The sequence below is a fragment of the Ostrinia furnacalis genome, unplaced genomic scaffold (assembly GCF_004193835.3).
Source record: "Ostrinia furnacalis isolate ACB-3 unplaced genomic scaffold, ASM419383v2 OfSCF1159, whole genome shotgun sequence".
NCBI lineage: Eukaryota > Metazoa > Arthropoda > Insecta > Lepidoptera > Crambidae > Ostrinia > Ostrinia furnacalis.
In genome coordinates this window covers 310,451-336,165 of record NW_021131398.1, presented here as the reverse complement: position 1 = coordinate 336,165, position 25,715 = coordinate 310,451, and the positions used below count along the sequence as shown (strand labels likewise).

The following is a 25,715-nucleotide window of genomic DNA, read 5'->3' as shown; positions in this document are numbered from 1 at the left end:
TCCTTTATGATTATGTTGCCCTGGTACTTTAGGAATTATTCGTTGTATGTAGGTATGAATGGTTGTTATTAATTTTTATGTTATGTTGTCAAATCTGTCCAGTAGTTTCAGAGCCTATTCAGTACAAACAAACAATCAAATCTTTCCTCTTTAAAATATTAATATTATATGATTATAGATAATCGTTTTACAGTTAATGGTAGGGCGGCACTATTGGTGGTGCAAAAAGGATTAAAAAATACCCTTTGCACCACCAGTGGTGCAGGCCGGTGGTGCAAAGGGTACAAAAGGGGTCTACAAGATACGTGAACTATTAACTGTTCCTGTAAAAATAAGTTTTTTGAGTTATGCTACTTTTTAACTAAGTGTGCGATATTTAAATTGGCTTATTCGGTTTAGGACAGATTCTGTTTAGGACAGATTCGGTTTACGACAGATTCTCTTTATGACAGATTCGTTTTAAGACAGAAATACAATTGAGTACATAAATTCAAAAGACAGATTATTTAAAAAAAAGTTTATTTAGCTAACTAGTTTTGAACAAAAAAAAAAGTTAAAATATTAATTGCATCTTATACTTTGCACAATAGTTTGAAATATTTTTTCAAATCGGTCCAGTAGCTTCGAAGCTTATTCAATGCAAACAAATAAATCTTTCCTCTTTATAATTATTAGTGTAGATGTAGATTATAATATAATCCTACTTCCTACTAATATTATAAAGGCGAAAGTTTGAATGTCTGGATGTCATGATTGTCTGGATGTTTGCTACTCTTTCACGCAAAAACTACTGAACGGATTTTGTGACAAATGAATTTCAATAAATAAATAAGACGTCTAAAAAGCGCCATCTATCGTCATTGGTTAAAATCTACAGCAAAATCAAAATAAAAAATATTTAATTCAATTTAGACCACAGGTGGCACTTATGAACGTCAAAATATCTACACTAATATTATAAAGAGGAAAACTTTGTTTGGTTGTAATGAATAGGCTCAAAAACTACTGGACCGTTATTAAAAATTCTTTCACCATTCGAAAGCTACATTATTCACGAGTAACATAGGCTAAATATTATTTTGGAAAAAAATAGGGTCCCGTAAAATATGTAGTACACGCGCGCGAAGCCGCGGGCGGAAAGCAAGTAGTAAATAAAAAAAATAAATACGTAAATATTCATGCCGTGAAATGCCATCTATCAACATGAAACGATATGGGTAAAACATCACATCATAATACATATTTCAGTCACACGTTTTAAATTAAAATAAAAAACATTTTCAAAATATTCAGTTTGTGCTCTCGTCGTATACACGACGCTATTAATTTAATGAAATACTCGGCAACTCATAAGCAGTCATACGACTAAAATAAATACACAATAGGTACCAGAGTAACATATATAGAAAGAAGTTTTCCATAATTTTATATTACATAGTAGGGGGAATTGGTTAACTCTATTCATGAGACGTTGCGTTGGTTAAAAAAACATTTTATTCTTGACTGTACAAAATCCGTCATAAAACGAATCTGTCATAAAGAGAATCTGTCGTAAACCTAATCTGTCCTAAACAGAATCTGTCCTTAACCGAATAAAGGATTTAATAAATAAAATATTTAATTATTTTAATCGTATTTAATATAAAATATTAATTTTAACATTCTTCTTACATATCACACGTTAAGTTTTTTTATACATAGGTATAACTATTTTATAAATTGTATGTTATTTTATTAACATTTAAAGTAAAGTTCAATGAATACATGATCGGTCTATTGTTTAAAGTACAACATTATTAAATACATTTGTTTTTATTTCAACATTAATAACCATTTACTTATATAAAATACTTTTCAGGTCAGCACATCATTAATATTTTGATGAGGAAGTGAGATTTTAATATTAACAAATAGAATATGTTTTTCTACAAATAAACTGCCCCAGTTGGGAATTGAATCCCGACCTTTATCAACATAGCGAATTTCGGCAAAGAAATCAAGAAATCTGTGGCTTAATTCACGTATTTTGACAGTCAAGATCTCGCTGACGTTCAGAAGTCGTCCCATTGAAAAACAGCCCTAAATCCGAATTCACAAGGGTCATTTCGATAGAACGATTAGGTACTCGATAGGATAATTATTAGGTGTTGATGTTGCAGTAAAAACTCATAATCGGTCAAAACCTTGACTGCAAAAATCAGTCAAAAGTGGTTTTGACCGATTATGAGTTTTGATTGTAACCAGTAATGACTCAAGTTCTTTAAAATACTGTGATGCGTAAAGAACCCAATATGTGGTCATCTAAAGAAAAAAAAAGGTTTTTGAAGTCTTCATTATTTCTACACCTTTTCCACATAATATCTGTACGGCTAGCACGAAAAACTTTCGAGTTCGAATCGTTTGCATGCTCGAATCGCCATCAAAAGATTTAGTACGAAAACTCCAACAGCGCCCTTGTGAACGTGTCGTAAAGTGAACTTAGTATGAGAAATGGTTGAACGAAACTTATTTTGAGAATCAAAATTGTCACGTTATCGTAGAGGTTGAGTATCGATTTTGTCGAATACGCAAACGATTCGAAGACGAAAGTTGTTCATGCTAGAGGTACTGGGTGTTGAGGTGATCATAAAATATCTAGTTCGAAGACCAAGTCTGGCTCATTCTCCGTGGGTCATGTGGCCTGTTGAGGTTTGGTTTCCATGTATTCTATAGCAGGACGAGTAGGGAACACTTTGTGCACGCGTTTTCTGAAAAGAAACATTCCAATTATGCAATTTCGTTCTAAAGTCCGGTCGGCGAGCACACAGAATTTCGGCCAATGACCCCAAGCTAACCATCCTTATCGCTTGCGTGTAATTATATTGCTGTCGCGCTCGCACAGTCGCGACAGCAATTTAATTACTCGCGAGCGATAAGGATGGGTAGCTTGGGTTGGTAGCGGCCTGCATCCAGCGCCTTCCTATACTACCTTTATGAGGTCGTCGGTGCACTTTGTGGGTGGACGTCGCACGCTTCATTAACTGAAGAAATGAAAACAACTCACCTGTGTGTGTACAAAGAAGCTTTGTGTTTGAACGTTTGCTGGCAGACATCGCACGCGAGCGGCCTGTCGCCTGAATGTATCACCAGATGCTGGTTTAGTGCCTTTTTGTCCTGAAAAAATATAAATATTTATAGACTAATAGCTTTCGCCTGCGTGGAATTTTGTCTGTCACAGAAAAACATTATCGCGCGCGTCCCTGTTTCAAAAACCGGGATAAAAACTATCCTTTCCTGAGACTCAAACTATCTCTATGCCAAATTTCATCGAAATCGGTTCAGTGGTTTAGGCGTGAAAGAAAGAGAGAGTTACTTTTGGATTTATAATATTAGTATAGATAGATATAGCGCATAACTTGGCCATTTCTCGGTATGGGAGCGGCATGAGAGTCAGACAAAATCTCACGTGGCGGAGAGGTTGGTCTCACCAAATATCACGTATTTTTTTCCGCAAGTAAAATTGCGAAAAAATCTGATTTATTATAATTAAAAAATAGCCAAATTGTGTCACTTAATTAATAGACGCCCCCTAACTTCTGTAACGTTATACGTCACATAATTACATTAATTGATTTTTGTACGAATAAAATATAATTGAATTAACATAATAATGAATAAAAATAACTAAAACTATCAAATACATAAAACAACAAAAAACTGTAAACAAGATTTTATTCTTATCACTAAATAAATAACATAAAACTAGCTTAAAATAAAATAAATCAACTTACAGTGACCTTGCTAATGGTTCGTTTATCGGTCGCGCGGGACCCTAAGCAGCTTTCTCTTCAATCCTTTATTGGTCAAAAACATCGTATGATTTTAATGGGCGGTGCCTAAAGCCGTTTGACCTTTAAAAATCGACGGCCGGGGCACGTCTCCCCGGCTTCATTTCGACAAACCAACTTGAAAAGTACGGCCGCGTACCTGCCTATCGCCGCCGCGCCGATTCCATTTCAAATAATTCATAGTATGTAGTGCAAATGCACTAAATACAAAGTTATAAAGTACAATAAAATTAGTAGTTATTTCATAAATAAGTACGATAAAACTGTGTAGTGAATACATCCCCGAAGTGATGAACAAGTATTTCTTCTTTCGCTTTAGTTTTAAGCAGATAATGTAACTACAAGTTGCGATTAGTTAGTGCCTATCTATCCAGCTTTGTTGAAACCCTAATTATTATGTCATAAATTTCCCTTAGCAGAGATTAGATAGTAATTATTCGCTATTGGCGTAATTATTCATACAAATTGTTAATTTAAAGCATTTGGCGTACTTAATAATAAATCATAATATTGTTTACTTCATTTTGATTATGCTGTGTTTGTAAACTCCGATCTGATTGCATTCATCGCCACTTCGCCTGCTATCCTACTTACTTAGGCTCGACTTTCTTGGCTTGGTTTGACGATGATTGCAGTCTCCGGATGTTGAGACCGGAAGTGGCTTAAGCTGGAATGTTCATTCCCAGGGATCGAATTTCGGGACTAACGCGTACCTACCATCTGCTCAAGATCCAAGGCGCCTACAGCTGACAGCGACTACGTCCAGCACCTACGGCCACCATCTACCTTCGGTCGCCCTCGCCAGGGAAGTCACGGACCGCGAAAGCATACCCACAGTCGGGCATCCGAACCCCGCCCTCATATTTTTTGTAAAAAATCAATAAACTTTAATTTTATCTGTGTACGCTAGTGTTGATTATTTATTAATTTCCCACTACGCGACACTTCAATGATCCTAGCTAGCGCTTGAGGGGATAATAACTAAAGCCCGGTTTCCGAGCACGTAGAATTTCGTCCAATGACCCCAAGCTACCCATCCTTATCGCTCGCGCGTAATTATATTGCTGTCGCGACTGTGCGACGGGCGCCCGCAGTGAGACTCACAGACCGGGCTTTAGTTGGCACCACTGTCTTTGCCACTAGCGAGCGGCAGGATCTTACAGTACAGTGGCGCCAGCTGGTGTGCAAATGCAAGTCTTACTGTTTCAGCGCTCACTAGTTTTCATTTAACATCGTCACGAGTACGACAAAAAAAAAATGAAGATTTTAGTTCTTGAAAGTATCCGCTAGGGACGCTTACAATCTGTCATACATTTCATGTCATTTTTTAGGCAGTCGCAGACGATGACGTTTGGTGTAAACTCGCAATAAGCACACGGGACTATTCCCACCTCTCGTTTCCACCGCAACTCCTGTGTAGCCAGGATCTACAGCTTGACCGCCAATAACCCAACTAGTGAAGGTCGAGTTTGTCCCGGGGTAAAGTTAAATTTGGACATTGGACCCGTAACGAATAAGCACTGTACTATTTAGGGATACGCACCGTGAACCCTTTCTTGCAAACATGGCAGACGTGGTTCCGTGGTTTCTCTTTCTTCTTTCCGTGTACCCGCATCATGTGTTTTTCTACGTTCGCCCGAGACGCTAGCGGCTGTAACAATACCAATAAATAATCAAAATATAAATAAATATCTTTGGACAATTTCACACAGTGCCATCTAGCTCCAAAGTAAGCAATTAATACGCTTGTATTATGGGTACTAGCTTAACGGACATACTTTTAAATACATAACTTATTATGTAGCGATTATGAGTTTTAAGTTTTACTTTGTGATATTAAATTAAACACATTTTTTACGATTTTACGAAGGCAATCGCCGCCATTCTTTTATTTTCAATAGACCACAGAGAAACTTCAAAATATATTTTTAATCATAAAAAACGTTAAGGCATTGGAACAGCGATTACCAGCCAGATACAATAATCGATAACACCACCTCTTAATTGCTGTCCAATTATGCATTAAGGTTTTCTTACAAATATTGAGTTAAACTAATTTTATAACTAAACTAATTACTTTATTATTTATTTATTTAACTAATTTTAAACAAATCTATGACTCTAAATTAACAAACATAAACCATACTTTCAATTAGGATAATCATAAAATTGCTAAGCAATTATTTTAGTGCATATGTTATTAAACTTTTCAGAACATAAACTTTTAGTCATAATATCAGCAAGGTTATTGTTAGAGTTTACATATTGAATTGATATGATGTTTTTACTTATGATATCTTTTAAGAAATGGTATTTGATGTCACATACCCGTCACAGAAATTAAAATTCATCATTTCAATTTTCTGCCTGGCCGGGAATCGAACCCGGGATTTTTTTTTATGCATGATAAGGCAGGTGTTTGATCGCAATCGCACCTGGTGTTAAGTGGGATGCAGTCTAGGATGGTACATATCTGCCCTGTGCTTATTCACTCTCGCCTTGAAAAGGCCTGGATTATAGTGTTCAGGAAACCTCTCGGCATAGTAGTCCGTTTCGAACCACTACCACAAATTTTCAGCTGTCTATAGGTCAAGCGCTTAACTCAGCCAGTGCCTGAGGTAGAAGCTCTCAATTCTCAAGCTATCAAATTGATCTTTTTTCAGGGTTGTCAACAATTTACTTTTAAAAAAAACTCATAAAACTAATTTATTTTTGCAAGTATTTTAAAAAGCATTTTTACAATTTAAAATGGCAGCTAATTCAAATACTACGTTATTTTTGGGACATCCTATACACGGGCTAGTTTTTTTACCTTTTCACACACGGGACACTTATGGGCCGTCTTGCCCAGGTGTTGGTAGTTGAAGTGGTCCTGCATTGCTTCTTTGGTTGGATAGCCCTTGTTGCACATTGGACAGGGAAACCTGTGGACAATTATACACTCAACATCAAATAAACCGCACCTTCCGCAAGCTCTTAAAACACCCACAAGGTGGACCGACAACTTCGTAAAGGTAAAGTCCGGTCGCCGAGCAGAGGGCTTAGTGTGTTTACATCAAACGTCGTCACTAGTGAGCGCGTTAGAAAAATGTATGAAAACTTTAGTTCTTGAAAGTTTCCGCTAGGGGCGCTGTACAATCCGTCATACATTTAATGTCATTTTTTTACGCGCTCACTAGTGACGTTTGATGTAAACTCACACTCAGCCCTCAGATAGAATTTCGTACAATGACCCCAAGCTACCCATCCTTATCGCTCGCGCGTAATTATATTGCAGTCGCGATCACACACTCACTGCGACCGCCCGTCACACAGTGCTTGGGGTCATTGTACGAAATTCTATCTGCTCGGCGACCAGACTTTAGTAGGAAGACCGCTACCAACCGGGCGATGTGGAAATCATTGGGGGAGGCCTTTGTCCCGCAGTGGACGTCATTTAATTTTGGCTAAATTAACAACTTGACCTTCACTGGTTGGGTTATCGGCGGTCAAGCTGTAGATCCTGGCTACACAGGAGTTGCAGCGGTGGGGACGAGAGGTGGGAATAGGCCCGTTTAAATTAAAGAAGTCACTTGAACACATCTTCGAGATGCGAGGACACTTTATTGCTGTCGGAACACTCGCATCTGTTCCTGTTAGGGCCCTTTCCCATGGCAATTAGTTTTGCGGGATACAGGACGCCTAGATGGGTCTATCACAGGACTGTTGAGGAAATCCTTGGGGGAGGTCTTTGTCCAGCAGTGGGCGTCATTTTTTTAATACATAACAAGCCCTGTAAGTGCCAATTCACTCTCGCCTTGAAAAGAACCGGATGTTTGGGAAAGACGGCAGCCGGCAGCGAATTCCAGTCCCTAGCTGTTAGCATTATAAAAGTTATCGAAACGCTTTGGCTGAAACGAACTTACTTGAACACATCTTCGGACGCGTGCGCTCGGCTGTACTTCAAATGCGCTTGGTACGTAGCGAGATGAGAGAACACTTTATTGCAGTCGGAACACTCTGTTCTTGTTAAGGCGCCTGGATGGGTCTATCGCAGGACTGTTGTGGAAATCATTAGGGGAGGTCTTTGTCCAGCAGTGGGTGTCATTTGGCTGAATTAACGAACTTACTTGAACACATCTTCGGACGCGTGCGCGCGGCTGTATTTCAGATGCGCTTGGTACGTAGCGAGATGAGAGAACACTTTATTGCAGTCGGAACACTCTGTTCTTGTTAAGGCGCCTGGATGGGTCTATCGCAGGACTGTTGTGGAAATCCTTAGGGGAGGTCTTTGTCCAGCAGTGGGCGTTATTTGGCTGAATTAACGAACTTACTTGAACACATCTTCGGACGCGTGCGCGCGGCTGTATTTTAGATGCGCTTGGTACGTAGCGAGATGAGAGAACACTTTATTGCAGTCGGAACACTCGTATCTATTCTTATTTTCGTGCCTCTGGACGTGGTACTTGAGTTGGATGACCCGCACCATTTTGTGACAGATGTGGCACTCCTTGCGAGGTAGCGGGCCTTCGTGGAGTCTGAAAATGATGATATTAATTGTTACAACTCACAAGATGGACCGACGATTTCATAAAGGTAAAGTCCGGTCGCCGAGCAGATAGAATTTCGTCCAATGACCCCAAGCTACCCATCCTTATCGCTAGTGCGTAATTATGTTGCTGTCGCGCTCGCACACTCACTGCGGGCGCGCGTCGCACAGTCGCGACAGCAATATAATTACGCGCGAGTGATAGAGATGGGTAGCTTGGGGTCATTGGACGAATTTCTATCTGCTCGGCGACCGGACTTTATAAACAATTTTTTAAATACACAAACTTACTTTAGATGCGTAGTGAGTGTGGTTCGGTTGACAAATCTCTTCTTACAATGGTCGCACTGCAGCCCCTCTCTATGGAAACGTGCCACGTGGTTTTTCCTTGCCCTAGAATTCCTGTGAATTAATAAAATAAAATTTCTTTATCTGTGTAAATTAATAAAACAACCAAATTGAGAACTTCGTCCTTTTTTTGAAGTCGGTTAATTTTAGTAGGTACTATGAAATCGTCAAATTTGGCTTTTGATGAGTCTTAATGTATCATTTTTTCAATCTATAGTTAGGTCGGCTTCTAATTTGTATGAAGAATCGGTCGATACCAAATCGGTGTAGATAATGTGCGCACTTGTAGCCTAGGCGCAGACCACAGACTTTTAGTTGGCTGATAGTTGGGCCCGATTCTAATTTGTATGAAGAATCGGCAGATACCAAATCGATATAATTTCACACACTTTCATACATCTCCATACTGATCAACAGCCCGACCCAACTACCGGGCAACTAGAAGTCAATGGTCTGCGCCTGGGCTAAGAAATCAAACTAATATTATAAATGCGAAAGTTTGGATGTCAGTTTGTTACTCTTTCACGCAAAAACTACTGAACGGATTTTAATAAAAGTTTACAGTATTATTGTTTATAACCCAGATTAACTTATAGGCTATAATTTATGACGATCTGTGACAAACTAAATTTCACGTGGGTGAAGCCGCGGGCAAAAGCTAGTATATTATTTGGGGTATATGTATACGTACTTGAAAAACATGTCGCACTCAAGGCACTGGTAGCCTTCTATAGTAGTTTTGGAGAGTAGTTTTCTGAGGTCTCCCGCTTTCGGCGGCGGTTTGCTTTCTTCTGTTTTAGTTTTTTTGTCCTGGAGACAAAATACATAATAAGTAATAGGTCTAGCTCTTAACGCATTCAGTGCCTGAAGTATGGGAGGGTTTTAGAAGACGCTATGCAATGTGCTACGTGCTCCTGTAGTGCAAGTTTAATGACCTATTGTTAATGATGAAATTCTTTGAAATCACCATGATTTCACTCGGCTGCGTCGGTCGGATTCGAAAAATAAATGTCACCGCGATGTAAGAGACACACAACGCCATCTATTGACATCCTTAGGAACTATCAAACCGCTGAACTAACACTTCAAGTGGCAAAATTCAGAATTAATAACCCAGCACAGATAGTAGCGCTCTCCTGTCATAATTACAAGTCAAATAGGTAGTTTTGACTTAGTTCCGTTAAAGCGATGAAGGATGGTGTTGATAAGTGTGCAATGACCTTGAATGACCTAATATCAAAGTTTACTCAACTCACCTTAGTTTTCTCTTTATCTCGGTTTTCTACATGCTAGTCTAGGCAAAAAACTTTGACACCGCGATGCAGGTTTGCAGGCGCGGTGACACATCCCATAGTAATGTGTAAGTCAGCGCCATCTGTTGGTGAAGACTACCAAAAGTCTGTAGTGGCGCGTCGATAGATGTCGCCACAACATAATAATAGTTTTCCCAACTCACCTTAGTTTTAGTGATGCCAATGACGCCTCTGAGCGTTTTCCCCGCATGCATATTGGAGTGTAGCGTCATCTGTTTGACGCTATGACAAGTGTGAGCGCACAGCTTGCAAGTGTACCGCGCATAGTGCGACGCAGTGTGCTCCGCTAGCGATGCATCGTCTATGTACACGTAGCACACTTTGCAGCAGGACTTGCCGGGTTTCTGTGGTGGATAGTTGAAATAGAAAGTTATCTATAGTCTGGTCCGTGAGCACGTAGAATTTTGTCCAATGACCCCAAGCTACCCATCCTTATCGCTCGCGCGTAATTATGTTGCTGTCGCGCTCGCACACTCACTGCGGGCGCCCGTCGCACAGTCGCGACAGCAATATAATTACGCGCGAGCGATAAGGATGGGTAGCTTGGGGTCATTGGACAAAATTCTATGTGCTCACAGACCGGGCTTTATAATATAAAAAGGATTCGCAAAATGTGTTGGTAAGCGTATAACTCAACAATGCCTGAACCAATTTTACCAATTCTTTTTTTTAAATGTTCGTTGTAGTCCAAGGATGATTTTTACGACGAGATTTGAATAATTTCCTGGAAAACCCCGGGCGGAAAGCTAGTTTAATATAAGACAATAAATTCTAGTTTATGGTATAAACTAACTAGTCTATGGACTAACTAATATGGATACGACAGTTGAGGCGAACATTTTGGATGTATGGTGACAAAAAAGTCACGGCGACAAAAGTCACCCGTGCTCGCATAGAATATTCTGTTCTATAGGCTATAGAATATTGTTAGGGATCTTTATAAAAACTTCTATAATCTATAATATATCTATAATCTATATAATATATAATAATATTATAAAGAGGAAAACTTTATTTGTTTGTTTGGTTGTAATGAATAGGCTCAAAAACAACTGGACCGTTTTTAAAAATTCTTTCACCATTCGAAAGCTACATTATCCACGAGTAACATAGGCTAAATTTTATTTTGGAAAAAAATAGGGTTCCGTAAAATATGTAGATAATGTAGTCCACGCGCGCGAAGCCGCGGGCGGAAAGCTAGTAATCGATAATGTAACGTTTAATGAATTTAGGTATTTAATCAGGCCATTTTTCGCTATTGTCACCATAATATGACACACATTAACTAGGCGGTATGAAATACACCGGGCCAGCTAATAACAAATAACGCCCGCATTCACAAACATTACTATGAGGTCTCACAGTGCGCGTGGACGCACAGGGTGGCACACGAACCAATCACAGAGCTCTATTCAACGCTGTGCGGTCGGTTTGCTGCTTCATCTTCTTCATCATCATCCTACTAATATTATAAATGCGAAATTTTGGATGTCTGGATGTTTGTTACTCTTTCACGCAAAAACTACTGAACGGATTTTGTTGAAACTTTACAGTATTATTGTTAATAACCCAGAATAACATAAAGGCTATAATTTATGACGATATGTGACAAACTAAATGTCACGCGGGTGAAGCCGCGGGCAATAGTTAGTTTGTGAATACGGGCGTAAGTTACATACAAAAAAAAAACAACTTACAGCTCTGTGGTCGCTGACGAAATGGTCCTCGACTTGCTGTTGTGTGTAGAAACCGATTATACAAAGTTCGCACTTGTACACCGAACTGGCATACTGGAGTTTCTGCTTCGATTCCTCTCTGTAGAAAGAAATATAAAAATTAAATATTAACCCCCTTACTAATAAAAAGTTACACAGTTGTTGATCACTGTTTTAAAATGACATTTCCATACTAAACGTCACTTTAAAACACTGATCAACGAGCGTGTAAGTTTTATTAGTAAGGGGGTAAGAAAATAATTATAGGTATAGTTCTTGCAACTCACGAAGGCGAGTGAGCTTTACTTGTGTGTACATGCACATAACGATAGTGTAATGTCTATCAGAACTTTTGAAAACGAACAGTAGCGAGCCACCACACGTGTAAAGCTCGCTCGCCTTCGTGAATTGCAACAACTATTCTGCTGGGAAGACTCGCTAAGGACCTACAGAAGAGACTGGAGTGGAGAATTTTTGTTGGAGGCCAAAACTCACTTTGAGTTGCTACGCCAGCTGAAGTCCGGTCGCCGAGCAGATAGAATTTCGTACAATGACCCCAAGCTACCCATCCTTATCGCTCGCGCGTAATTATATTGCTGTCGCGCTCGCACACTCACTGCGGCCGCCCGTCGCGACAGCAATATAATTACGATTGATTCTATTGGTTCTTTCTTTTTCAAACACATCCCTCACTACGCATCCCCGCACATCTCTGGTGGAAACGCAGCCTTAGGCAGTTCGATTTTTTAATTTAATTAAAACTAATTATAATTTTAAATTAAATATTTTGTAAATTAAAAATCGTTCAAACAAAATTGTACCATTTATTTAATACCTTAGTTCCAGCATTTCAGTTTCCGACATGTAGTCCGTAGTATAGCTGCACTTCGGGTCACTCTTCTTCTGTGGCTTCACTTCTATGACCGGTGTTTCCAAGTTGGCAATGTCTTTCACTTCGGTGTACGTTGCTGAAGGTGCTATTAGAGCATCTGTGTTGACAACTATGTGTGACATCACACCGGTCACTGGATTCTCTAAAACGATCTCTGGTACTGTAACGAAGAAAAAAGAGTTTTGATTTTGTATAAAATATACCAACTGTTTTTGCCTCTAGCTCATAAAACTAATGGCAATTGGGGCAGAAAGTTTCTCGAGTGGCGACTATGGACGGGAAGACGTAGTGAGACTTCCCGCTAAGTAGACCGACGATCTAGTCAAGGTTCCTAATTACTGCATGGAGTTCTACTTGAGATAAATAAATAGTAAATATTCATGAATAAAAAAAGATTCATAATATTGCAAGAAGGCGCTAGATACAAGTCGCCTATCGGCCAATCTGGAAGTCATTGGGGTAAGCCTATGTTCAGTAGTAGATGTGGCTGAAATAATGCTGAATTCTTCTTATAAATGAATTGCTGTGCATTAGCCTCGCTAAAATTCGAGAGCAGCTGGATTAATTTGGCTTATTTTGGTTTTGAAATGATAGTCATAGTCCAGGGATGTTTTAAACCGTAATAAAACAGGGGAAAATTACGATTTCCACACGTGCAAAGTCACAGGCACAGCGTAATAAATAAAAATACCTTCTAAAATCTGAGTGTCGATGTTCAAATTGATGTTGTTCCGCCAGATGTCATGATCCTCGCTCTTGACCGCTTCCACCACAGGGAGTATGCTCTCATTGGGCCAGGGTTCCTGTGCGTAGTCGAAGTATATCTTGTCGTAATCACATTTGGTGCTGACTTCCAGACACGATAGAGATTGGGACATGTATGTGTGGTCCATGCTCTGGAATATAAAATAAAATAATGTCAGTTCATTCATTCGTTTCAGCCGAAAGACGTCCACTGCTCCACTGCTGGACAAAGGCCTCCCCCAAGGTTTTCCAAAAAGGTTTGCTAAGTAAATAAAGATGATTCTACTTGTACGGTGCGTCACCGTACAATTGCAAACATCAGCAATATATTGCTATGCGCGGCTGACCCAATTTTATATTTTATGTTTTACATTATTTTAAGTTTAGTGTTCGATTTAGCAGCCTAACAAGTGGCTGCGACTCTCGTTAATCAATTATTGTACCTTTATACGTAATCAAGTAATAAATATCTACATTCAACAAGGAGTTTGAATCATTCTATTCATAATCAACATAATCAAGAAAGGTGTATAGCTAGCAATAGACCATACACTACTATTATTAAATGTAAATATATGTTACTAATTAATAGTCTTTTTAGCCATTTCAGCTAAGCTAAATATGTATATGCTAGTGTGTATACCCTTGAATCAGCAGTCACTAAAGCACTTCAATGTTAAATATTTGAGTAATTGGACTATTCCCACCTCTCGTACCCACTGCTGCAACTTCAGTGTAGCCAGGGTCAGATTGACAGCCAATAAAAACCTAAGTATTCACTACTTAAGTTTTTATTGGCAGTCAAGCTGACCAAGTTGGTCAAGTTTGTCCCAGGGGAAAGTAAGGAATACTCAATAAGTTTATTGCTTCCTTAATAGTACGTATTATTAGGTGTTACATTATACTTGGAGATCATTAACCTTTAACTGGTGACCTGAAGTCAACAGTGCGTATTTGGTGAGGTGACGTTTAAGAGACGTCAAAGAAAAACTAATGTACAAAAAAATTGGCTAACGTAAAATAAGTTTGAGGCCAAGAATTTAGTAACTTATATAGTTGTCCAAATAATATTAAAACATGGTTTAAAAAAACATTAGTTTTTGGTACAATATCAGTCTTTATTTGAGCAAGGTACTTTTCATTGAAAAAAAAGTTAGACACCTAAAATGGGCATACTAGCCCCCAGAAATACACCTTGGGACCTTCCTAATCATCATTTTTAGATAGTTTAGATACTAATCAACAAAACTCAGCAGGTAAAGCTATCCTAAGATAAGAAATTAAAAAAACTACAATCATCAAACATCACTTACTAGAAACGTTCACGTCTACAGACATCACAATTTTGCTTGCAGCAATTTAGGCACATAGGTTTATCATAATAAGTTCTAGTGAACCTAGAACATTTTATTACATGGCTAAGACAAATGGCACATGTTCTTTTAAACCCAGGATGGTTTTGGGACAAGGCAGAAGTCGGTCTAGGTGGTAATTCATCAACACCAACTGAACGCAGCTCGCGAGGTAGGGTAGTCATTATAAGCCACGAGTTTCAATTGAGGTATAACTAAAGAGCTATCCAATGATAAAATGAAGCTGCCCCTAGTTACCTTGTTAGTATTGTCGCAATCACTGTTTAAGACGTAAGAATTTATTCCTGAAAAATATCGTNTCGATACTGATGCCAAAAATGCAATCAGTAAAATTTTTGTCTGTCTGTCTGTATGTTCCTTATAAAAACAAAAACTACTCGACGGCTTTTAACGAAACTTGGTATAATTATTCATCGTACTCCTGGGCAGGTTATAGTATACTTAGAAATTCCCACGGGTACAGGAATTAGCGGGAAAATCCTTTTGTATGAAAAATCTAAACTGCTTAAGGTAGACGCTTGAAATTTGGCATGCAGGTACCTTAGTAAACTTAAAGCTTATTAATTACAATAGGATATTGCAAAATTCACACGGGAACGGGAATTAGCGGGAAAATCCTATTGTATGAAAAATCTAAACCGCTTAAGTTAGACGCTTGAAATTTGGCATGCAGGTACCTTAGTATACTTAAAGCTTAGTTACAACAGGATATTGCAAAATTCCCACGGGAACGGGAGTTAGCGGGAAAAACATTTGTATAAAAAAATCTAAACCGCGTAAGATAGATGAAGGGGGTAAAACGGGATCCATGCGTACGAAGTCGCGGGCGGCCGCTAGTAGAACATAAAATATAATTTTTGACCAGCTTTATTTTATTTCTGGAGTGGAAGGCGGATCTCAAAAATGCATATCTAAAGACATTATTCTATTCTATGTACTGTAACTGTACCTATTACTATGTAAAAAAATAAATATAAACGAAAAGGGGTAGGTCTACATTCAGCAGTGCCTATGGGACTGAAATTGTGAATTAACACTAGGAAAAAACCTTGTGACTTACTTTAATTTTAAAGTAAATCACAAGGTTTTTTCCTAATCATTGTAAACGGCACTTACTAAAGTTGTATGTAGCTATCTTTAAAAGAACATAAAACTTTAATAAATATTAATAACAGTAGATTATTGCATCCATCCTAATAAGCTGAGGTTAGATTAATAGAAGTTGGCGCAGTAATTGCCTCGGAGGGACCAAGGGAGTGATTTGTGAGCTTACTCCGGCACTCGGCTTCTTCTTTGCATTATTTAAGATTATTATTATTACACCAAAGAATCAGACGCAAATTGTAGTACTAATTACCACATTGAGGTATTATTAAGACTGAATCACTTTTAGTGGCATAATAAGGGTCAGAGTAACGGATAAGATAGATGAGATTAAAATAAATAAATGAGATTAAGAGAAAAAAATATTTTACAACAAGAAAAGTAGATTGAAGTAAGACAAAGACCATACATCTGTGAGGACGGATAAGAGACAGATAAAAAATAAACCTACTATGTACGATGGTAGACAGTGATACCTAAACCGAAACATTTACTAATGTGTCTGACTACAAATACATTTAGACTGAGTTGCACCACCTAACTTTAACCGTAACTATGACGATAACAGGTGCTTTTTTGTATGGAGTTTGACAGATTTTTGACGTTTGTTAAAGTTAAAGTAAGATGGTGCAACTCAACCTTANTGGGCTCGTGCGCCTCCTACTGAGCGAAGGAGTATGGCAAACGCGGACGGTACCAAAACGCACAGGGAGAAGCGACAAAAAGGCGGGGAGATAAATCAAAAAAAACGAAACGCGGTGTCTGAGAGACGGGCAGGTCACCAGTTAAAGGTTAAGGACCCTGTTGGGCACTGAAAATTCAAAATCTATAGGCTTCTTTTTATAGATAGGAAATTAGTCAGAAGAACATAGGAGGATGTTTGATTAGGGTTTAAGCCCTATTTAGTATGGTACGCATAACATAACAACAATAATATTACCTCTTGCGACCTGCTCATAGCAAGCACACGGAGGTGATCCTGTGCGTTCTGGACCTGATTCTTGAACTTTGAGAAGCGCTTCATGTGTGCAACGCATTCCCAGCAGACATACTGAGACACTTCCAACATTGGGTCTGGATCTCCGTACTGTGAATGTAAAAGAGAAAAACTTTTTGAGACATTGTAACAGTTGACCGTCTAATGATAGTTATTGTATGGGATTACATTTCTAGGTGTAGGGTTCTAATCCTACTAAGGGCATGTGCTTGGTATACTGTTCTATTAGTTGATTTTTCATGTCATAACTAAACTTAGCCAATTAACGTAAACTAAAGCTTACATGCATAAAAAATGTGTAAAAACTTAGAGATAACTTGTACAAAAGATAAATATGGTAGTCTACAATAAAAATAAAAAGAGATATAGGTATTAGGTAGTAAACAGTAAAAATAAAGAAGAAAGATTTGATTGGTTGTGTGTATTGAAGAGGCTCCAAAGCTACTGGACCGACTTAAAAAATTCTTACACCATTAGAATCATACATTATCCCTGACGAGCATAGGGATCAACAAAGAGATTTTTAAAGGTGGCATGAAGTTTGCCGAGTCAGCTAGCAGGCTTAGATTAGCAGGTTTATTTTCCCATGAAGTGTTAGATTTTGAGAATGATTGCAATGCCTCCTAGCAGAAGTTCATTGACCTCTGTTTTACGTAACAAACCTATCATTGTAAAGCTTGAAAAAGTTTAATTAACTTAAAAACTTTTATCTTACCCTGTCGCCCGCGAAATCGGTCATCAGCAAACAAAATATGTGGTGTATTTGAGGCATATCATTCAGCGAAAATAGATCGCGGTCGCTGCTCAAGCATGTGCTGCACACCGTCCTGTAGTCATTATCAACGTCCTGCTCCATATTTTATGCGGCAATAAAACAACTTTGAAAAATTTTAATTGTTTACTTTTGAATACTTTTCAAATCACAACAAAAAGTAATACTTCCATGTAAAATAGACGAAAATTGATGAAGAACATTCAACTCGACTACGACACCACAAAATGGCTGCTTTGCTCAGTGTTGCAATAAGTAAAAAAAAAATGTTTTGTGTAACTTTTGTACAAAACATTAACTTACACTTTCTCACATACTGCTATCTCATTCTTCTTGCGTAAGCAAGCAAAGTGAATACTCGAAAAAGTCAAAAGTTTTGTAGAATATTCGTGTGAGGTAGGTTTTAAATACATTAATAAAATTAATTTTATTATGTATTTAATTAAACAATATTGTGTAGTATTCTGTCCTTGCAGATGGTATCATTGTAAGCTATAGAACGTAATTTTTTGCGTTGGGAAATTGATAAAAACCGGAACTGTCAACGAAATTTAAAAAAAAAATTGTCCGACTCAAAAAAATTACACATTCACATCACTATTTTTTCAAAATGGCCGCCAGTGGGTAGACACTTCTCATACAAAAACTAGTCTCTATATGTAGCAATTGATATACAACCTTATCCCTTAAGCAATAAAGTGCATTTTGGATTGATTTCACTATAGCAGGGGAACCCGCGGATCAATACCACCATACTAAAAATAATTGTTAGTGTCCTTATGTTGGTAGTATTGTTAGTTTGACAAATGAAAGGATTCCGCTTCGCGAGTGTCAGTGGCTACACGTGTTTCTGGAATTCTAGCGTATTTTTTTGTAATTTCACTGTTCATTTTTACAGAAAACCAAACCTAAGCTCAATTATCAATAAAACAACGGTGGTGGTAATTTAACTTGACCTATCCTTGGTAAGTACCTAGCAGAATGGAGGTGATTCCTCCCGATCCGCCTGATCCTCCAGATCAGGCCGCCGATATGGAGCTTTCCCCGCCTTTATTTTCACAAACGGCTACCAAACGCCGTCTTGACACGGTAGGTGATACCGAGCCGGCTAAGAGGACGAATACAGATGGATCATTAACCCAAAACAACCAACTGATGTACACACACCCCTCACTTGTAATAGCCCCAAAAACATATACTGACGAAGACAAAGGCCCCTTCTTGGTTCATGTGTCTCACATAGAATCGGAACCTTCTTCTCCAGCCTTCATTCAACCTATGAGGTTTGGCAAATTCTTGGTGACCAATAAAATTCAGGGAATCATCTTAGACGGCGTTACAAAAATCGGCAGAAACAAGATCTCCGTTAAATTCATTTCAGCCAGTGCAGCAAATAACTTTCTAAACAATGAAATTTTGCCTATGTACAAGTATGTTGCATCAATCCCCACTTACAATGTGACCCGCATGGGCCTCATTAGGAACATTCCTACTGACTGGTCTATGGAGGAACTTGCAGAATCTTTAACAACCCCCGACGGCTGTGGTATCCTCCTGAAGGCTCGTCGGTTAAATAGAAAACAGATTAGGGATGATAACCAAATATCGTGGGTCCCCACACAATCAGTTGTAGTAACATTCAAGGGACAAGTCCTGCCACAGAGAGTCTTCTGCTGCCACAATTCCATCCCAGTCGAGACTTACCAACTCCCGACAATCCAATGCCTCAATTGCTGTCGGTTTGGTCATATCAAGGCTCAATGTAGGTCTAAACCTAGGTGCTATCGTTGCACTCAACCTCACACAGCAGAAGAATGTAATGTCACGGAGGCCAAATCCACTTGCATCAATTGTTTAGGTCACCACTTTGCCACAAACAAGTCCTGCCCAGAGCACTCTCGACAAAAGGCTATCAAAGTATCAATGTCTCAGGATAACATTTCCTACTCTCAGGCCTCCTCTCAGTTTCCTCCTGCCCGCAAATCATATGCGGACATTGCAAAATCTCCATCCTCTCAATCCACCAGTCCCGCTTCTCAACCTTCCTTACGTCACTCCTCACATCCCAACCAAACGATCTCATACCGAAAGACCATTCCCCGAACACCCCGCCCTCATACTCCGTTAGACAAGGGTTACGATAAGCAGGCGCACCAAGCCATAATTGGTAATTGTGCCTCCTCCCTGCCTAATGGTTGTGCCCTGAACGGTGACTCTTCTCCTTCCCTGGGAGAGGATAACCTTTTACAGATGGTTCTCTCTCTAATCATTCATATTGTTTCTGGTCGTAATACCGCCCTACCGCCCAACGTTGCGCAAATGCTTTCCCAAATCTCGCAGATAACTTCTAATAATAATGGACAAGGAGGTGGTCCAGTGGAACTGCCAAAGTATTAGGCGCAAAAAACATGAATTAACTTTTCTTATTAGTAAATACTCTCCATCAGTCCTAGCTATCTCGGAGACGTGGCTGGTTCCTGGTTCACATTTCCGTGTATCAGGATACGCATGCCTCCGGGATGATAGGAATGATGGCTACGCGGGAAGTGCCTTACTTGTAAGACGCTTCCTTCCCTATAATCAACTCCCCCTTCCTTCGCATAGCCAAGACATCAATGTCGTGGCTATACGAATATTTGATATCTCCCTTTTATCTGTATACATTCCCCGCCCTAACGCTTCCTCCATCAATGAACTGCGCTCTGCTATTCTATCTGTCCCTCCTCCAGTTATAATCTTGGGTGACTTAAATGCGCACCACGTTTTATGGGGCTCCTACCATTCCGACTCTCCAGGTTCATTGCTCCTAGACCTTTTGGATGAACTTGACCTTTGTATTTTGAATAATGGTTGTCCAACAAGAAGATGTGCTCCAACCCAAAACCCAGCATCGGCCGTAGATGTGTCATTCTGTTCTCCAAATTTGACCTCACTCTGCTCATGGAAAGTCCTAAACAGCACATTTGGTAGTGATCATTTCCCCATTATAGTATCTTTGCCTAATAATAACTCCCCAATAAATCGCCCACCTCCTCTTTTAAAATATAATTTAAATAAAGCTGACTGGCTTGCCTACCATGCATCAGTCAATGAAAAATTGAAAAATTTACCTTCAGTCAATAATGATAATGCCCTCTCAGTATACTCTGATTTTGTTAACACCTTACAAACATCAGCAGATGATCACATACCATTGAAAAATCCATCTCGGAAAACATCTCCTCCTTGGTGGGATTCTGAATGTACAGCCAGTGTTCAAAAACGTAAGGAAGTTGAAAAAAGGTACAACCGTTCAATGACCATGGAGAATTACATCCTTTACCAAAAAATTGCTGCACAAACAAGAAAGTTTTTAGCCAAAAAAAAGAAGAAGGGATGGATAAATTTTTGTGAAAATATGTCTCCAAGGACCCCTTCCTCTATTGTCTGGAAACAAATTAAAAGATTCCGTATATCCTTAATCCCTATAAATGCCCCGTCTAACAACCCTACAGCTTGGCTAAATGATTTCGCGGACAAACTAGCCCCTCCCTTTGTTCCTTTTATGGATAGCCTCCCTTCAATAAGTTGTTTTCTCCCCCAATCAAATATCCTAGATCGGCCCTTCTCCTTTGAAGAACTTTTATCAGCTCTTGACGGCTTAAAGGATTCATCTCCTGGAGCAGATGGAATTCCTTACTCTTTTATAATTAAATCTCCGGAAAGTGCCAAACTTTTCTTCCTAAATTTAATAAATTCGTTTTTTGACCAAGGTACTCTACCGGAAGCTTGGAAACAACAAATTATAATTCCTATTCCCAAACCAGGAAAAGAACCTTTGGATCATAACTCTTACCGTCCTATTGCCCTTTCTTCCGTTCTCCTTAAAATAATGGAACACATACTTAAAAATCGTCTCGAATGGTTCTTGGAATCAAATAATATTTTGGATAAATCCCAATTTGGTTTCCGCAAAGGCTTTAGTACTTTAGATAGTCTAAGTATTCTAACGACGGATATTCGCGTAGCTTTTAAAAACAAGGATTACCTCGTTGGGGTCTTCTTAGATATAGCGTCTGCGTACGATAATGTGTTGCTCCCAATACTCAGGCAAAAATTGCTCTATCTGAGTATCCCGGAGAAACTGGTACGTCTCATCTGCAACACGTTGATGTCACGATCAATAGCAGTGAGATACCAAGACTCTATGGTTCCCCGTTTAGTCTGGAAAGGGCTCCCGCAAGGATCTGTACTCAGCCCTTTACTTTACAGCATTTACACATACGATCTTAGTAGAACTGTAGACTCTTTTTGCAGTATCCTTCAGTACGCAGATGACATTGCCCTCTATCATTCATCCAAATCTATATCCGAAACAAGTTCGCGCCTAAACTCTGCTCTAGAGTATCTTAATGCCTGGATGACAAATCATGGACTATCTATTTCAGTTCCAAAATGTAGTTGCGTCACTTTTACTCGAAAACGTAACACACCAGAGGTGGATATAACATTAAACGGTGATAGCGTTCCTTGTATCAACCAAGTGAAATTCCTAGGTATAATTTTAGACTCTCGGTTATCAGGTATTCCCCATTTCAATTACATTCTTGGTAAGGCTGAAAAAGGGCTAAATATCCTCCGTGCCCTTTCAGGTACCTGGTGGGGTGCTCATCCATACTCACAAAAATTACTTTATAACGCCATTGTTCGCAGCCACTTTGATTATGCTTCATTTCTTTTAGACCCCTGTAATAAATCTGCTCTTGAAAAACTTAATAAAACCCAATCCAAATGTCTACGTATAATACTGGGAGCTATGAAATCCTCACCTATTAATGCTCTGCAAATTGAATGTGTGGAACCTCCCCTATATTTGCGTAGACAATACCTAAGTGACCGGTTTTACGTTAAAATCTCTCAAAATTCCAATCACCCTTTGAATGAAAAACTGGCTCTCCTCTCTTCACTAAGTAGCTCTGCTGACTCCTCTCAGAGTACACCTTGTGTTTTGTTGAGTTACCAAAAATTTAACCGCCTCCCTACTCCAATTGAAAAAATCCCATTGAATCCTCTCTTCAGCAATAGCTATGATTCCCTTCTTTTCCATCCCTCAATAATCCTTAACTTTGGCATTTCTAAGGACTCCTGCTCAGCTGGTCAGGAATTTATCAATATTGTCTCCGAGCACTGGCAAGGCTGGCTAAAAATTTACACTGATGCCTCCAAGCTAGATGAGGGTGGATGTACTGGCGCTGCAGTCTGGATACCTTCATACAGAATTGCACTAAGTTTTAAGTGTCCACCAGTTACATCAGTCTTCACTGGAGAATCAGTCGCTATATTAGAGGCTATTCGTTATACTATCTCACACCATCTTAATAACACCTTGATCTTTACCGACTCTTTGAGCTGCCTCCAGTCTATCGTAGCTAACCCGTTTAAATCCAAATCCAAATTTCCTATCATCTTCAAAATTAGAGAAGCCCTTTTTGAGAGTAAACAGCGTGGCTTAAATATCGTTTTAGCCTGGATCCCAAGCCACCGAGGTATCCCTGGCAATGAAACTGTAGACACATGTGCTAAAAATGCTATATCCACAGGTTCACTTGATCATTATAAATTATTTGCACATGATGTCTCTTCGCTCCCACGTAAACACCTATTCAAGTCATGGGATACTCACTGGGCTAACTCTAAGAGATTCGTAGGCAAATATTATGCTGATATCCAACAGGATATTCCCTCTAGACCCTGGTTCTTCAAACACCCCCACTTGCCAAAAAAGACAGTGTCCATTATCTCTCGCCTGCGTATAGGTCACGCATGTACCCCTGTGCATCTTGCCAAAATGCGGATTAAGGATAGCTCCATATGCGAATGCGGCTTGGATGAAGGAACAGCTAACCACATCTTTTTCAACTGCCCCAAAATTAACCATTCGTTATACGACTTCCTTCCCAAAAATTTCCCTTTTCCGACTAACCTTAAATGTGTCCTTAACTTTACTAATCCCCATACTTTGAAATCTCTAGTTAAATTTATTAACATTAACAAAATTAATTTGTAACAAGCAAGAGCTAGCAGAAAACTAAACCTCCACATTTGTGTTTATTTTTATGTGTTATGTTTATGTATTGTGTTGTCTTATTTGTGATGTCTCTTTGTTTTAGGTATTTTGCTTAGCATATTTAAAAAAAAAAATTAAATTTATCAAAATACCTACACCGTGTTAAAGCTGCGCACGTGACATTGGCGGAACAGTGTGCCCTGTGGCGAAAAACACAAGTTCATCGCCATTAAAAGAAGAAGAAGAAGAAGAAGTGATTTTTGCCGCCTANCCCAAAAATTCCCCTTTTCCGACTAACCTTAAATGTGTCCTTAACTTTACTAATCCCCATACTTTGAAATCTCTAGTTAAATTTATTAACATTAACAAAATTAATTTGTAACAAGCAAGAGCTAGCAGAAAACCAAACCTCCACATTTGTGTTTATTTTTATGTGTTATGTTTATGTATTGTGTTGTCTTATTTGTGATGTCTCTTTGTTTTAGGTATTTTGCTTAGCTTAACTTTAAAAAATTTAAATTTATCAAAATACCTACACCGTGTTAAAGCTGCGCACGTGACATTGGCGGAACAGTGTGCCCTGTGGCGAAAAACACAAGTTCATCGCCATTAAAAGAAGAAGAAGAAGAAGAACTCAACCTTAGATTCGTCGTGGTTACTTTTTATAAGATGTCAAAACACGTCTCTCCCATACCTTTTAGTTATATACACCACTAAATTTTAATCACCGAAAAAAAAAATTCTGGGTAATGAGTTATTGATACTGATCCCATTTGTGCAAAAAAAAAAGTAAAATAAAGTGACTCAAAATATCCTCCTAAAATTGGTAATTTATTGACACACGCGTCGCTAGCACTATTTACGTACGATAATGTAACACTTATTAGAATTCAAAATGGTCTAAGTTAGCTAAGTATGTAATAATAACACTGGAAGCGTGGTCGAGGCGTGAGCGAGCCAGAGAGATCGATGCAACGTGCGAGCGCGTACGACTACTCTAGCGAACAGCGGAGTGACCCAGCTGTGACGCGTAAAATACGGACTAAAGAAAATTTAATAAAAAAATTAACTTTATGAAAAACATTTCTTTTTCTTTTGCTTTAAATTTTTCACACGTTTCTACATAACCTGTTAAAATTTTTTCGGTGATAAAAATTTAGTGGTGAATAAAAGAAAGTCGTGTTAGTTACTCCACTTATAGCTCAAGAACGGCTGAACCGATTTAGCTGAAAATTGTCAGGGAGGCAGTTTAGAGCCAGGAGAAGGACAAGGATACTTTTTATCTCGTTCGAAATAAAAAAAAGTCTGCTTATTTATTGCCATTAAGGCGGAACAAAGTTCGCCGGGTCAGCTAGTTATTTATAATTGAAACTTTGAAAACTTTTCTTTTCAGGTTTTTCAGGGCTACTTAAAAGTTTTTTTGAGAAGTTATACCTTGGTTTATGGTACTTTATTTTATTAGTTTAAAGTGGTCAACTACTCAATTAAATAACTGTAACATAAGATTATAGTTGATATCATTATCGATTGGGTTCGCGAAAAAGTGACGTCATTACGTGTATTTGCCAGTCAAACGGTTCTGAAACGACGTCATTATTTTTGCAAAGCACGGTTCCAGATGTTTGTATCCTTTCTATCACATGAGATATGACTAAGAAATTGTAACAGCAGTGATATTTAGAGCCTTCGAGATTATTGCACCCCCAGCGCTGGCATCTTGCCAGAATCTGTGCTTTGTGTTAAGAATATTTGTATTCTGCTAACTCTATCTTATTAATATTAGAGCTAGAAAGTTTTGACGTAGGATGGATGATATTCTTAAGCATGAACTACGGAAAATATTTTTATTAAAGTTAATTATTATTCTATACATGACTATCATAAGAGAAATATAATGAGTAGCGCGTTTATTTTTAATATTGAACACATTTTTGTCATGACGTGTTTTGAACATCTTGAAATGTGTATAACATAGGATATTATTTTTTGTGCTATTTTTTTCTACTCTCTTAACGAAAAAGGGTGCAACTAAATTTTTTTCCTGATTTTTTAAAAT

General features: G+C 38.6%; 1 protein-coding gene across 3 annotated transcripts; it reads right to left on the bottom strand.

The window, feature by feature from the left end:
- Positions 1-2,566: 2,566 nt before the first annotated feature.
- On the bottom strand, positions 2,567-17,845 carry LOC114351515 (zinc finger protein 676). Of its 3 annotated transcripts, none has more exons than XM_028302762.1 (14): positions 17,557-17,845; positions 16,785-16,931; positions 13,315-13,519; positions 12,567-12,783; positions 11,714-11,831; positions 10,160-10,360; positions 9,395-9,513; positions 8,647-8,757; positions 8,215-8,344; positions 7,937-8,010; positions 6,640-6,751; positions 5,371-5,478; positions 3,044-3,153; positions 2,567-2,747 (listed from the first exon to the last, which is right to left on the bottom strand). In XM_028302762.1, exons 1-14 carry the CDS (start codon positions 17,695-17,697, stop codon positions 2,672-2,674), a joined length of 1,869 nt encoding a protein of 622 aa, XP_028158563.1. In that variant the 5' UTR covers positions 17,698-17,845; the 3' UTR covers positions 2,567-2,671. The 3 variants fall into 3 exon arrangements, with proteins under 3 accessions (XP_028158563.1, XP_028158562.1, XP_028158561.1); XM_028302761.1 differs by lacking the exon at positions 7,937-8,010 and adding an exon at positions 7,733-7,806; XM_028302760.1 differs by lacking the exon at positions 7,937-8,010 and having other exon boundaries at positions 8,141-8,344; positions 17,557-17,697.
- Between the last annotated feature and the right edge of the window lie 7,870 nt (positions 17,846-25,715).

Coding starts and splice junctions, on each gene's coding strand:
- LOC114351515 (XM_028302762.1), bottom strand. CDS start 17,697: ATGGAGCAGGACGTTGATAATGACTACAGGACGGTGTGCAGCACATGC. Junction 13,520..16,784: donor CTATGAGCAGGTCGCAAGAG/GTAATATTATTG, acceptor TTTATATTCCAG/AGCATGGACCACACATACAT. Junction 8,758..9,394: donor GAGTGCGACATGTTTTTCAA/GTACGTATACAT, acceptor ATTAATTCACAG/GAATTCTAGGGCAAGGAAAA.